General features: G+C 38.0%; 1 protein-coding gene across 1 annotated transcript; it reads left to right on the forward strand.

Annotated features, from left to right (window-relative positions):
• Positions 1-9297: 9297 nt before the first annotated feature.
• On the forward strand, positions 9298-14549 carry ube2q1 (ubiquitin-conjugating enzyme E2Q family member 1). Its single transcript, XM_033984923.2, has 13 exons — positions 9298-10045; positions 10375-10479; positions 10782-10904; positions 11031-11084; positions 11171-11311; positions 11533-11617; positions 11716-11776; positions 11848-11938; positions 12038-12096; positions 12246-12294; positions 12703-12798; positions 13169-13235; positions 13615-14549. The coding sequence occupies exons 1-13, from the start codon at positions 9887-9889 to the stop codon at positions 13644-13646; spliced, it is 1122 nt and encodes a 373-aa protein (XP_033840814.1). The 5' UTR covers positions 9298-9886; the 3' UTR covers positions 13647-14549.
• Positions 14550-16172: the final 1623 nt, after the last annotated feature.

Here is a 16172-nt window from a genome sequence, read left to right on the forward strand (position 1 = left end):
TATTTTGTCCCATTTTGAATGCTTTTGAAATAAACAGAAAGATACATTTTACTTTCAAAATTAATGTATTGTATTAGATTTTATGTTGCTTATGGCACACATGAAAAAACAAATGAAATGTGACATTGGTGACCATATCAGAAATGCACACAGAAATGAGGCTTTGGGGAGGATGCACTAAGCCATTTGTAAATGTTGGAAGTATAGAAGCTGTATATCCATCTAGTCCTTTTTATCCTGATGTGAATATGCAGATGATGTGCAATGTGAAGAGTATAAGGTACTGGTTTGGTGGTAAGGTGCTCTGTCTCAAACTGTCATGATGCTATTCATGTCTTTAAATTGGAAATAAAGACAAAATCAACTCCTTTTGCTACTAAACTCTGCGCATGGTGTATTAATAGCATATCTACTGTTCCTAGTCATTTTTTTTTTTTTTTTTTTTTTTTGTCAACTTTAGTGCAGACTAGGTACATTTGCAGCTTTCTGGTCAAAACAGATTTAGGTGTTGCCAGTGACATCTCAAAAGACTGCTCTGATTATAGTCAGTCATTTCTAATTACAAACACCTGACTGCAGGGGGGAAGTTTGATGTGTGGATACCTGTTAGATCAATCACACTGCTCTACCTAGACCTACCGCTCCTCCTCTCTCACTCACCCTTTTAGTCTTACTGCTCAGTTTAGCAGATCTATTTGAAATGTGGTTGTGGGCGAAGTTGAGGTGTTTAGTCCCACTTTAATATCATCAATGTCCTATTTAGACAAATAACGTATCTGTAATTTTAAGAAGACATAATACAAAAAGGAAATAATGTAAACGCATGCAGGAGTCCTATACATTTTCTTCAGTTTCACTGGGCAGTTGTCCGGGTCTAAGAAAGTGCCAGAGCCACACGAGGTGAACTGAGGATCTGTTGACACATGGAGCGACATGCTGGGTTTTTGGCACGACAGGCAAACGTGATGGAAGAGAAATTGCTAATCAAAGAATTGCTGCTGTTGCAGTGCCATGTTGCACCACTGCAATCTCACACTGCGAAGGATATATATCAAGAAGGCAGTTCATTACCCGAAGTGCTTGGCTCCTGTGCCACAGAGTTTCAGCCTCATGTGAAGATATTGATTCATCAGCAGCCATTGGTTACAGACCATCATGTTCATATCTGAGGTGGGCCATGACAGGGCTGTGGATTTCTTTAGCTTTGTGGTTATACTCAAAATTATTTTTGATCTTTTAACTAACTGTTACCAATACATTTTCCATTATAGCTGTGATACAGTCAGTCTGTTTAACTTAGGGGTGGGTGATAGAGAAAAAAAATCACATTTTTTTTTTTTTTTTGGAACCAGATCACGACTTTGATTCATCATGGTTCACGTACAGTTTGTTATTTTCTTTTGCCTTTAAAAGGTGAAAAAAAGCAATTCTTCTTTAAGTTAACCCTTCACTGTGATTGGTTAATTCCAGCTGTCACACAGAGGTTAACCAACTGGAGAAGTGAATGGAAAATAAAGTGTCTGTGTTTAATGAAACAGTTGTATTAAATACGGAAATAGTGAATGACAAATAATATGACAAATTGACAAATTCACCAAAATAGCAGACTGTCACAGACATTGGATCACTGTTTGATTTTTATCACCACTGCCCAGCCCTAGTTTGATTTGTTGGAAACAATACAATAAAACTGTAACCATCGTATTTTCTGTTCATCATGTCAGTGTCTTAGTTTTATTCAGTGAAAAAGACAGAGACAAAAGCATATTAAAGCCTTAGGTAGGCACCTGCAGACCTGGTGTGACATCCTGAATGCTCTCTGCAGTGTCATATTTTACAGCTCAGAGTGTGCATTAAACCACACCTGTCTCAGTCACAGCCTTACAAATCCTAAAGGGATCGATTGGTCTGTGCAGCTGTGCCCTCCAGATCTCTTATTTAGATTTAGTGTTGACCATCCAACATCCTTGATATTTTGTCCATTAAAGCTTTCCATGTTAATGGTAGATTAATTAATTGTTCTGCTATTTAATATGGGCATAATTGAAGCACAATAAGTGCTACTCCAAGACAGTCCTCCACCAGTGCCTCAAGTGTCCCATTGCCTCAGTTAGCAAACATCATTGATCTCATTTGTTTCTGTGACGCTTTTTTCTTTGGCACTATTTTACTGACATGCAGTCTTGCAATCACAGCTGACTGGAATCAATTCTTTCTGCCCGAGATGAGATCTTAATGTGCTTAGAAAGGTGTGTCTAAGAGCTTTGAGACAATAGTCTAATCGAAGACAAGTCATGCGAAGTGTCTCTATCTGTAAATCTCTTCCTGTTGGGTGAGCTGAACGGGAGGCAGAGGGAGAGCAACTGTTTACGATTCATAACATAAATGATATATATTTTATATGTTTGTAGGAAGCACACATTAGGCCTGACATTAGGCCAGGACCAGCCCTAGTGTTCAGGGGGCCCTAAGCAGAATTTGTCTCTGGGACACTGTTGGCCTTGAGGCCCTAAGCAGCTGCTTAGTCTGCTTATAGGATGGGCCGGCCCTGCATTAGGCTGTAAAGGGCAGTAAAGTCATGAAGAGGCTATTGCCCAAGGGAAAAATGCAGCCTGACCTGCAGTTTCTAAAGCTTGTAACAACTGCAAAGTGTAACAACAAGTTATTCCACAGTGCAAAAGATTCTGGCTTAGGATATTTGGCATTGGGCATTATAATGATTAAGTATATTGACCGTACAACTCTGTTGGTATTAGATTTTGGAAATTAAATATCTCTCCTGGGGCTTATATAGGTCCAGAGTAAATGTCAATCAATGACTGGGCAGTGGACATGGAAATGACCAATAGGGTCAGTCATTATGATTAGGTCATCTTGTAAATATGCCCATGTTATCTATAAAACAGGCTTTCAGAAATATTATCAGTGTTTTATATTTTAGTGGAGACTATGTTGAAATGTCACAATACAAATTCTAAAGCTTACTGACATGTATTTGTGTTTTGGAAATGTACAAACTGGTAGCATGACATAACAACCATGTAACTGATGTGCCTGACCTGCAAATGACTGGCAAGGCACATGAGACATTGTTTACTAGATACTCTAGGTTAATGATGCCTGTGTGTTCGTCTGGGACAATATGATTCAATTGGGTTTCTGTATTACGGTCAAACCAACTCTCTGGGGGCAGAGAATGCAGAATATGAAGCCTGTCATCAGCTGTACTCCCAAGAGCAGGGGGACCTCATCATGGCACATGGCTCATCCTGGGGGTGGCTCCCACATGCTGAAGTGACTGATTGCAGCCTGTATGTCTGGACTTGATGTTAATGATGCAAATAAAAAATAATCAGCCAACCACAGGCAGCGTGGCTGGTAGTTACTCCAAAATAAGTGAAACAGATTGGATAGAAAGCAACACCCTCCACATGCAAATGCATCCATTCATCAATCCATCAGTAACAACAAAGTGGTAGACTGGAATACAATTTCAAATCAGTTTTTTTTTTTTTTTTTTTTTAATCTTAATTTGACATCAATTTCACTATGGCATATTAGTTTGACAACAGGAATTTAGATTGTTAGTGTGTTTAATCTCTCCTTTAGTTTTTTCCCCTCTCTCTACAGTATTGTGTATTGTTAACAACATAAGTTGAAAATGCATCTTATCAGGTTCATAGCCCCATGTGCTGCTGTTATCCTGATGAGCAATGCTGACGGTTGTGTTGAGGCCACAGGTAGAGGTAAATTGGATTGGCCATTGTACACAGTGTTCCAGATGGCATGTTACTCCCTCTGAGACCCTGTCCCTTTTAAAGTCTATGTGTGATCCCACACACTGGTGGAAAAAGTTGTCTGCCACATGCAGAGTTGTGCTAAAGCACCATATGTTCATGGCTTGATGCATTCTGATGCGTTTTTCACCAAACCCATCAAGCTTAAAAACAATAGGCTTAGGTGCTGGCCAGGTCAAGTCAGACACTTTTTACTTACAAATGAAATTTTTAGGACACCTGTCATGATGTTATGGATATTTCAGTTGGTGGCAGATGCACTCCAAAAACATACAATGCAAGATGTATTTTGACACAGGAATAAGAATCAACCTTTAACAGCATTTGTGCTACTTTATCCACTCATTCCCCACATGCATGACCTGTTGCCAGCTCATCACCGGTTTTCCCTTCAGCCTTTTTATTTATCAGACTTGTTTTGTTTTGTTCATTATATATATAGCAATTAAATACCGAGCAGTTGGTGGATTTAGGGGGTAGGTGAAAAGTGAAAACCAGTGCACATATTCTGTTCATTGGTGTCTCAAATACAGCACAATATAAATTCTCAAACATGCATGAGATACAATACTGAATAATAATAAGGGGAAAAAACATTGATTGAAAAGCATGATTAAAAGCTCAGTGGATATATTACAAAACTAAACAAAAACAATACGGAATCATAATCTTTTTGTACTTTCTTATTCTGACCAGCAGCTTGGATATGATTTAGATTATATTTGTCCTCTTAGCTAATTGACTTAAGCTGGCCTCCTTCCCCCAATTGTCAGCCTGTCAGGGTCTTTCGCTGGGCCTGTAAACATTAGCATTAGGAGCAGATAGATTGGCAGTGGTGCACTCATTTGCAAAGACCTTTACACTGCTGCTTTTTGCCTCTCATCAGAGCAGCAGTGCCCCACAAAGTAAATAGAGTTTGGCTCCAATGTGATTAGGCTGGAGATGACTTGGTTAGAGTGCATGAAGAACAGCAGATCCCACAGCACAGAGATGTTCCACAGATAACCTTTATGGAATTAGATTGGCACAAAAAAATATCCATTACACCATGCCACTCCCAAAAAGAATGAGAAAACAAAACCGAGAAGAAAAAGTAGTGATTGTATGTACATGCATGTTGTTGACAATAATCAAAACATCATGTTCCAGAATATAACACGCACTTCAGTACATATTTGTATTGAATGTTAGACCTTTTGGAAGGGATTTCAGCAATCCACAACCGCAAAATAAGTGGGAGTGGCGCAACTCATTTCTTTCGAGTGAGTTTGACTTTAAATTGAAAGGACACAGAGATTGTAGAGACACTTGTTTTCTTTTTTTCCAAATCATACATTTAATGGTGATGTTTGCCCTTTTTTCACTTTATTGCCCAGCAGACATATTGGAGAAATGTTTAGATGCATGAAATTAAACCTTTTTAATTTTGTTAGGGTTGTTTGTTCCACAAGTTATGGTAAGGTTAAGGTATATGCCATTGTCGCCATATAGAAAATTGTACCCTGCGTTTGACCCATCCTTCAGTATGGCTGGGGCACCTCGTCAGGAGCAGTGGACCCATCTCCGTGATCTTGTTGCTAGGCTTGGTCAGGACTGCCTTAGCTGGAGGATCGTTTTGGGCCTCTGTCACGGCATTATGTTTGTATCATGATAACGCCACCTATTAAAACACATCATTCTGCATTAAAAAGGACAGCATGGGTTAAGGATCCAGTGTGTTTGAATGTTCTTTACAGTCTGTTTCAAAATAGGGTATGTACTTTGCAGTCTTGCTGGTTTAAAAAGTCTACTACAATCACATCTGAACGTGGGCTACCTGTACATTAACTAGCGTATTGAGAATAAATACATGCATTTCCCATTCTTAGTATCCCTTATGTGAAAGTTCAGAACCTCCAAACACTAGAACACCAAACAACAACATTAAGCATTTAGCCATCATGTACAATGTTTTTTTGATTTTATTTTATTTTTTCCAAATTAATTTTTATGTTTACCTTATCTGGGGACACATAGGAAATGTTTATGGAATGATAAATAAAAATTACGCTCCCTTTAATATTAGCCCTAGTCTTGGATGTGACTGGCCTCCTCCCTGACACATTTACTATTCCTAAGAAAAAAAAAGATGAATATCGCCCCTTCTCTGTGGGAATAGTGCTGTCTTCTCTGACAAAGTGTGCAGTCGTATGTGGTGAATCAGCAGAACAGGCGGTTGACAAATAGGGCTCTCCAAAGCTAGGCCTACACTTCTCTTCAAGACCTTGCTTACCACCACAGATGTGTCCAAAAATCACCCGCAAATAAAAGATTTTATTCATAAATAAACTGTAGCGGGTAAAATGACAAAAGAATGCTGGCCACTGTTTGCATTGTTATTCAAACAGAAATAATAAAGGCTGTAAATGCTAGAGGATGATTTGTTTATGCTGTTTAGGATGGAATAAGACAGTGCTGGATTTTAATTAACTTTTTGTCCAATGCAGATAGAGGGCAGTGAGGCAAGATAAATCATGTCAGACAACAGCAATCTGCCTCTTTATTGGGAAGTACACAAGCATAGTATGGCAAACTATATACATGTCACTTGATTGTTCATAAATTAGGCCTGAAGAGAATTGTGATGTAAGTGAAGGCATAGTTTTCTGTTCACTCTGACCTGTGACAACCTTTGTAATAGCCTCTCTGAAGGCCTTTGGAATAGTCGTTTGAACACTTTATCATAACACATGGAACGTTGGCTAATAAGCAACCAGGCTTTTGTCAATTTGCATCTTCTATTTTCATAGATGCTGTGATGTGCAAGTCTCCCAACATTCAATGCACATAATTTATACAAAAAAAATCATATAGATTATATCATGTCCTATCTCCTATCTGTCCATTGTTATGTTTGGGTTTTGATGAAATTTCAGAATTCAATAAAAAAAACTATTGGGATCAAACATGATTCCAATGAAAAAAGTCTATGCCTCTGATTTTATTTGAAATGGTTTTGCACTAATGTGTCATTCCCTAGTTTATTAACTATGAGGAGGGTTAGGTTTAGACTTACAGGAGCACCTTATGCTCTCACAGCTTTCATGTAAAGAATCACTAAAAACAAACTTCTTAGTCTAGACAGAACCAGGATTATATCCGAACAGTCCCGGGTCTTCCTCAGGTCCAACACAGACCTCCTATACAGTTTTACAGATAAAAGAAAAGGTCTTTGGACAAAAACGGGATAATCTGAATTTGACAGTTTTTTTTTTTGTTTTTTTGTTTTTTTGTTTTTTTCATGTGGAACCATGACAAAGCCTGTGCCTTTAGACAGTTAAGTTTTAAGCAAGCCTATATGGACAGTTCAGAATATTGTCTTGTAACCCAAATCTATTCAAAAATATTTTTGGGGGGAGTTTGGAGTCATTTCTGTCCCCACAATCATGTAAATAAAGATGTCATCACATGTTTAGATTACAAACAGAAACCTGTAATCCCAGCAGCACATCATCCAGTCAATGGTAAGTAATTATACATGTGACAAGAATAAATGATATCGATTTAGACACTAGTGAACAATCAGCGCAGGTAAAACTGGTCAGCAGCTTGGCCATTAGCCTGACAGCGAGCAAATGAAGTGAAATGACCAGGTGGACCAGGAAAATGACATACTGTGATGCAATAGTGAGTTAAATATACACACATGTATGTTTAAGCAACAAGCTGAGTGCTCTTTGTGCCAACTGAAAATTGTCTCAAACCAATAGAAAGTAGAGGTTACATCTGTTGTTTCTATAAAATGCGGTTTTGTGTATTTTGTCAATTAACTTTTAAAAAAAATGTTGAATGTGTGCTAGACTGGAACAATGACCTTTTCACAAACTATATTAAACCCCTGGCCCATACTGCACAGAAAGAGTGGACAGGTAGGCATTGTTTTTCCACAGTTGTGCATTAATGGGCTATTACTCACCATACATACATACTGTCAAGGACTAAGAAAATACAGGTGTAGGGAATCATGATAATCTACAGTAGTCATTTAGTTTAGTAAAACAAATCAATTTATTTTGCTGTATTTCTTTTTCTTTTCCAACTCAGAAAAAAATGATTTTCTAAATCAAGTATTTTAAAAAACCTTGTTTTTTACTCGGCTTTCAGGATAGCCAAAACAACTAAACTAAAATAATGTTTTATGAAACAAAAACAAAAAACCTAAGGATAGCAACACGCATCATCATGTGGATCATCTTCATGTCGTAATATTTGGGCAACACTGCTCTCTAGTGGGTGCAAACATCAGATGTACTAACAGTTTTGCTTGAGCAACTAAAAAGCCAGTTTAAATGGATATTAAAATATTAAAGCATCATTTTCAGTTTATATGTTTAATTATTAACTACTGGCCAGTAGCAATAGTTATTAAAAAAGCAATAGCCTAGGTCTATAATGCTTTGCACAAGAAGAATATTCCTAAAAAATGATAAGCCACAAATGGATTGGTTTTGTCCCCTCTTCAAATCAAATCAAATGTGTGTAGTCTAATTTTTACCATGTAATTTGAAATGTAAAATCCTAGGGTTGGGACTCATTTGCCCTTAAACTACTCCCTATCATAAAAGTGCACCTTTAACTTAAACCGCTTGTCTGACCAGTCATACACACTTCACCAGAATATGCAGAGACCCAGTCTAGGTGCAAGGCACAGACTAGATGAAAAAAAGAGCCCGCTGTCATGTTGTCTCCATGGAGAAGTTGCTTTGCCAAGGATGGATAACAGTATGGCATTACACTGACCTAGATTGCATTCATTTAATTAGGCTACTTGTGTTTTTCTGTTGTTCTTTAAAGAGGGGATATTACACTTCTATGAGGTATTAACTGCAAACACATAACATATTTAGATCACCATGTTACCTTTTATTGTTTTGTAAATGCTATATTCACCCCAAAACAAGATATTAACATGTTTTGGAAGTTTTAGTTTTGTTCTTGATGCTGAGTCCAAAGCCACGCCTGTTCACAGCGTCAAATAAAAGTACATTTACTAATAATGTACTCAATAACAAGTACAGGTAGGCCTACTGCTGCCAAAATTGTAGTTTACTTAAGCAGAATAACAGTAAAATGTAGTCTACAGATGAAAAATATTACTCAGAGAAGCAGTAATATTTAGAAGCATTTTAGATCACACTTTCAAACAAATCTTGATAAATAAAAAATAAATAAATAAATCACACTGAATTTAGTCGTTTTAAATCTTCACATTTAAAAATCTAAATATTATTAATCCTTGAACTTTTTCTGAGTATAATAGCCCCAAAAATAATTTACAATAACGTGAGTATTTATAATTAGTAAATAAGAGCAGGTGACCACATTGTGCACGTGCATGTGTAGGGCAGCCTTTTGTCTATAAATGTTGTTGTTTAAACTTGCTATCTGTTAACTAATGAAATGAAAATAATCCCCTTCGCTGAGAAAATAATAACCATAACGAAACTTTTGGCACACCTTCGGGTCGCACTGAATGATGGGATTGTGCGGGGCTGAGAATCACAGAACGCCATCTTTAAACCCCAGACGAGGCCAGCACTGAGCAGCCAGCCACAGTACAACACCGGGGTGAAAAACAACACAATCCATACAGCGCTTGAAAGATTCAGAGCCGTCACTTTTGGATCTCTGCCTCCCCCTTAACACGGTGATGAGAGACAGTCTTCTGGGAGAATGAGAAGACACTGAAAGGACATGGGCAGTGATCGAAAATGTTGTTATACTAGGCAGACACAACAATAGGCGGAAAGACAACAACAACGGACTGGCTAGGTTAGCTTGCTGGCTAACTTACCCGCTAGTCTGTTGCTAAATCATCCTCTGCGTTGTTTCACATGCTACTTGAAAGCTGACAGGACTTGTCTCCCTCGTCAGTTGTTTAATCTACAATCTGGTCGGTATCTGCGAATACCCGTCCGTGGACTTTGTAGAGCATCCAGGCTTGTCTCTGAGCATCAGTCAGACAGTTGAGGCAGGATTTTTGCTGGTGTCGTTCTAGCTAAGCTAAGTCCCCGCTCCTCCCCAGCGGCCCAGTCGGAGATGCATGGAAGATGTCGGTGTCGGGGCTAAAGGCCGAACTGAAGTTTTTGGAGTCTATTTTTGATCCAAATCACGAACGATTTAGGATCATTGATTGGAAACCCGACGAACTAAGCTGTCAGTTTAATGTGACGAGAGAGAAGCTGTTAATCATACACTGTAACATTACGGTAAGCGAGCACAAACATAACTGACTCTTGTTAGACACTAGCAGGCTAAAGTTAGCTGGCTAACTTACTAAAATGTGTAAAGTATTGAATATCCACTTTACTCCAGTGACTTATGTATTATAAAATATTACAGATGGTTATATTTAGTTCAATCCGCACTTATGCAGTTTCAGTTACAGTTGTTTGATAGTTATTTTAACCGAAATGCTAAGCAAGCTCCAAGCTAACGAGGCCATACCTATGATTACAGGAGCTGCGTGATGTGACAGCCCCCAGTTACTTGACGTTTTTACTGTCTAAATAGTTTATGTCCTTTGTACTGTCTGTAGGAGTCTTATCCGTCTACGCCACCGATATGGTTTGTAGATTCGGACGACCCAAGCCTTGCACAAGTTTTAGAGCGGTTGGAAGATGTGAGAAAAGGCAGCACCCTGGTAGGTCACTAGGTCACATGTAATAAGATTATCTTCTCTGTAATATCACAGTAAGTGAAATGTCGGACGTTTATTTGCATCACTGGCGTTGCATGCACACGGTGTTTTTTAGATTCTGCCCGATGAACCAAGCTCATTCTAAGCACAACATAAGCCTATACCAAAACACCTAATGCATAGTCCAAATGCATTAGGTGTACGTGAAATACACAAAATTTGTTTAAAGATGGTCGGGCTCCAGTTAATTCTGCTGGAAATATTTTTTCTTAATGTAACCACATACCTTTTTGCTTTATTATAAGCTTCTACAACAGTTGAAGAAACTCATTTGTGACCTATGTCGGTTGTACAACCTTCCCCAACATCCTGATGTTGAGATGCTTGACCAGCCTTTGCCTGCGGGTCCTGTAGGGCAAGAACGAAAGGTTAGTGGTTGGATTATTTGAACAATTAATACTCACTCAATTTGGCCCCATTCATAATTTATCTTATGCAAAGATCCAGTTAAACTCAAGTTCTGTTAACATAGCTTGTTTTCTGTGTTTTATTAGCATGGAACAGAGGAAGTTACATCTGAGGAAGAAGAGGAGGAGGAGATGGGAGAGGCATGTCACTAATAATTTGTTAAAATATCTGTTTTATATAATATATCCTGATAATGATGACATAATAAAATACAAATTCTCCATAGGACATAGAGGATTTGGACCACTATGAAATGAAAGAGGAAGAGCCTGTGGAAGGAAAGAAATCAGAAGATGATGGCATTGAAAAAGAAAATCTAGCCATCTTGGAGAAAATTCGAAAAAACCAGAGACAAGACCATTTGAATGTAAGTGATGCAAATTTTAACTGGTTATACTGTGTGCGCATATCTGGTATGATTGGATAAAAAAGTCTGGTTATCTTGTTTTTGTTGTTTAGCTTTATAGAGTTTGTGGCAGTTTTCGATTTTAAATCTGAGCTTAAGTTTGATTTATATTTTTAGGGTTATTGACGAATAAATGGCACCTTGACAGCAGACTTTATGTCAGACTTCTTTTTCTTTGACAGGGAGCTGTGTCTGGTTCAGTGCAGGCATCTGATCGCCTAATGAAGGAATTGCGAGAAATCTACAGATCTCAGAGTTACAAGACAGGTAGTCACATACTGTACTCAAAGTCCTCATTCAGTAGTCACAATAGTTGACATAGAATACTAGCAAAGTCTGGGATGTAACTGTAACCCTTTTTGAAGGCATCTATTCTGTGGAGCTTGTTAACGACAGTCTCTATGAATGGCACGTCAAATTGAGAACGTGAGTGACTCAAAGGTGTTCTGTGAGTGTTGCTTCATAGTTCAAATTAACTGTCTTTTTTATACTTGCAGAGTGGATCCAGACAGTCCCTTGCACAGTGATTTACAAGTCCTAAAGGAAAAGGAGGGGATGGATTACATCTTATTAAACTTTTCCTATAAAGTAAGTCAACAATAATGTTGCACGCAACCGCAACAAAATTCTCCTCAAGCAAACTATTGATATTGTCATTTTGTAACTGACTTTTAAAACATTTTGTAGGATAACTTTCCATTTGATCCACCATTTGTGAGAGTTGTTTCGCCAGTGCTTTCTGGGGGGTAAGTGTTTTTGCTTAAATACAAAGTGATTTTACTTTAATTTGTTGACCAAATACATGCCTTGTCCAGTTAGTAGTTGGCTAAAAACAGGTGAGATGTTGCACTAATAACTGGACATTGAATTTCCTAAATATTTTTGTCTGTTCCAGCTATGTTCTCGGTGGAGGTGCCCTCTGCATGGAACTTCTCACCAAACAGGTAAATTATTATTTTAAACTTTCCACCTTTTAACCACCACCTTGTCAGTTAAGGACATAAAAATGAAAGTGCCTACCTCAACCAAAAGTTATTGAAAAGAAACTACGTAAAGTGACGCTTTAATTGTTTCTACATGGGTTTCCTGGCAGTCTGGAGTTTCTCACTGTCTTTTCATCACTGTATTTCCTTTTGATATTTATTTGTGAATTTGATTTTCTTCAGCACATGGCTGAAACATGAGTTATGAACACAATCATGAGATCAGGTAGATTCACTCTGATGTACATAGCTTCTTCTCCACAAATAGATGATTTGAGTAAGAATGTCTTGAAAGCAAGCCTGTTGAAGCAATAACCTTTGCATAAAACTAAAATGTAAGATATCTAACACATGTCTTTGTTATTGCAGGGCTGGAGCAGTGCCTATTCTATTGAATCTGTCATCATGCAGATCAATGCCACTTTAGTCAAAGGAAAAGCCAGAGTGCTGTTTGGAGCGAATAAGGTAAGAGGATTTCATCAGATATAGTCATGATATGGACAGAAATACCTTTTTTTTAATTTATTTATTTTTTTAAAGTATAGTTTTTATTATCTGTGTGTTTACTACTGCATACAAGTTATTTATTTACTGTTATTTCCAACTAGCTATAAATTATCTGATCAATGTACTTGCATTTGAAAGAATCTTGACTATAGTGAAAAGGAGAGAGTACTGACAGTAGTACTGACTACAGTCTATTGTGAGAATATTCAAACAGTGTTTGAGGTGGGTGTTCATCCCACCTGAGATTTTTGTTTGAAATTTGAGATGGGGGGGGGATAAGCATTCCTTGTTTATTGGGGAACAAATTTGATTTTTTTTCTCTTTTCAGAATCAGTACAATCTTGCCAGAGCACAGCAATCCTACAAATCTCTGGTTCAGATTCATGAAAAGAATGGTGAGTTTTTGGTCTCTTATTTGATACAAGTGCATTAGCAACTTTATATACTGAAACTAAATCTGAGCCATGCTTTCAACCACAGAGCAGTAGTGCATGGAACAAACAATGACTTTGGCAATATACATCTAGTCAACTTAGACTATTTCTAACCTGTATGAAACATATGACCAAATATTAAGGAAGATTGAAAACACATTTCAAATAATGCATGTTAACATGCAAATAAACCAGGCTAGATCGATCATGATATGAATTAAAACCGATGTGGCGTAGCCTTAGCTGACATGCCATCTATGCTGTTGACTAATTGTCTGTTTATTATTTGAATTTTAAAAGAATCCTTGTTTACACTCCTGGTCCTGTGTTTTATTTCCAGGTTGGTACACACCCCCAAAGGAGGATGGCTAGCACAGACTTGGCTTTTCTTGCTGTGGGACCCATATGTCTTAGTTCACTTTATTCATGACCAATAAATCTTTTTGAGGACTTTGTTTTGTTGTACACAAGAGTTTGAACTCTTGACTCCAAATTTTGAGATGACCCAGAAAAAATAGCCCAGCCCCTCTTCACAAACTGCCCTGCCTGCAGTTGCTCTCTGGGGCGGTCTCTTCTCAGATATTTATCTATCAGTATATCTGTTGTTCGGTTTTCCATTGCATCATCATCCCATCCTCCTGGAAAGAACTAATATCTGAATCAGCTCTTGGGTTTCAGCGTGCGGCATGCCAAGGTTGCTTTCTGGCTGTAAAGTTGAAAGTTGTGGCATGACTTTATTTGAATGGAGGCCCGAGTACCTCTCCTGTAGCCGCTGCCTCCCCAACCTCAGACTGGATATTAAGAACTTGTGTTGCTTGATGATTGGTGGTGGCTGGAACAAATCTTTTTCCGCTGGTGAAAATGGCGCTTTTTTTTTTTTGTTGTTTCATGGATGACCTCTGTGATCATGTATTGTCTTTAAAAATGCCAAGATCCCCTTTCCACAATTATATTGCTTCTGAGGATGGCTTATTTTTTAAAGCTTTTATATAATGTGAAGCCTTGGATTGTTGAGAGAAAAGAGTAGACACCCCTCATGGGTGGGACAGCCCATAAAGAATAAGAAGTTTTGCTTTTGGGTCACTGCTATTGCCAGCACCAGCATCTGGACCACTCTGTGCAGGAGAGAGCTGGTGTGTGTCTTAGGCAACCCAATACCAACTGAAGCAGGGGACTTGCTATGTTCGGATCACACTGTAATGTAGTTGATTTTAATCTCAAATGTAAACATGTAAATTTGTATTTCTGAAAAAGGATTAAATTGTTTATATTGAACCATTGTGGGTCCTGGACAAGGCAGAGACTGATTTACCATGTACCATTTGACAACTAAGAGCTGGGGCACTGCAGTTTCTTCAAAGGCTGTTTAGGATAAGTAAATATAAGTAAAATATTCTTGCAGAAGGTAAAGGCCAAGTAAGCCATGCCCATAAGTACCTATAACTATTGCAGTTTGAATTATTTTTGTGTAATTATATTCTCAAGTAATCAGAAACTGCACATGCACACAATTGATGACACCTCTTCACTTTGATGAACAAAAAAACGGGCACAGCTGTTTATGACATTGCAGATAGGCTATTCTCTGATCACTCAAACCACATGAACCTCATTATGGCTATGCAGCAGAGATGTGCCATTGTGTCACAGAAGTCTCAAAAGTTAGAAAGCTGCATAGCTCTTTCCGCACTTCCCTGCATTTAAGTGACCTTGGTCATTGATTGTTTTATTGACCTCATTCTAAAGTTTCACTTTTAAATTCACAGCAATAGCAAGGCTTCTGTACAATGTCCGGCATCACATCTGACAGGACTGTGTCCTTATTGTAGAGTGTTCGCTCAGGTTTGATAAATACCAATGCTATCACATGAATGACCCAGTGCTTGCCACCTCAGCAACCCTTCAGCATGCTGATGCTTAGATGTAATTTGAATTATATGCAGGAAAACGGTGTGGAGCATTCTATTTGATGCAATTTGTGAGTGTTCTTTGGTGTGGCATTGTTTTATTGGTATGTCGTCCCAAAAGACAGAGTAGAAAGTTTAGTTGTGAACACTCATACATACAGTCATTCCTAATTGCAGGCTTTCTTTGCTTAACTAACCTCACAGCTGTCTTAACCCAGTGTTCTGTATTCATTACTTCAAAACTCACCCTTTCTCAACATGGCATGGTTGTTAATTGTTCAATTGGTTGGTGAGCCACCTCATTGTCCAGCCCAATTTTCTTTTCAGGAGAAGCAAACTCAGGAATATGTACTGCACACAACTAAAGGATCACTTCAAAATGGCAACGTATTTGTTGGAAACTTGTACCCATTACACCACCAGGCATTGTAGTTTTGCTCTTGCATTTTTTACATGCCAGCGATATTGAATTTTAAACTGAGTGTTGTAATGATTTGTTTCAACAACAAAAAAAATTTGTTGTCAATTTCTCCAAAAACCTGTCCTCCTCCCTCAAATTCTCTTGGTAATAGCAGGTTTTGCATGTCAGCAATGGATCTTCAAGTTACTGCAGAAATACGGAGTTTACACTGTGTTTAAGTTCAGTTCAAATAATGTTTTTTTTTATTATAATTTTTTTGTGCTCTCAAACTACACAAGTACCTGCAAACAAGATGTTTAGGATCAAAAGCCCTATGATTCACAGGAGTAATAATTTGACTGTGATGCCTTTCCTTTAATTAAATACATTTGACTAACACTCAATGGCAAGCATATTGGCTGAATCTGGGCTCTTACATTGCTTCTACAGCCACTGTGGTCGGGTTAAAAGTTATGCACTGTTAGCATGCTTTGGTTGGTATCATTATTTCATTGCAAGGGTGGTTTTGACCATATAAAGACATTTGTAAACTTGCATCAAGTTTATGAATAAAGAAATGTCTGAAATCTT

The sequence above is a fragment of the Periophthalmus magnuspinnatus genome, chromosome 3 (genome assembly GCF_009829125.3).
Source record: "Periophthalmus magnuspinnatus isolate fPerMag1 chromosome 3, fPerMag1.2.pri, whole genome shotgun sequence".
Taxonomy (NCBI): Eukaryota; Metazoa; Chordata; class Actinopteri; order Gobiiformes; family Gobiidae; genus Periophthalmus; species Periophthalmus magnuspinnatus.

What these genes read in the sequence shown, in the direction of transcription:
- ube2q1 (XM_033984923.2), top strand. Translation starts at nt 9,887, where the DNA reads ATGTCGGTGTCGGGGCTAAAGGCCGAACTGAAGTTTTTGGAGTCTATT. An exon ending in TATTAAACTTTTCCTATAAA is followed by an intron (nt 11,939 to 12,037) that starts GTAAGTCAACAA and finishes AACATTTTGTAG; the next exon opens with GATAACTTTCCATTTGATCC. An exon ending in TGGAACTTCTCACCAAACAG is followed by an intron (nt 12,295 to 12,702) that starts GTAAATTATTAT and finishes TTGTTATTGCAG; the next exon opens with GGCTGGAGCAGTGCCTATTC.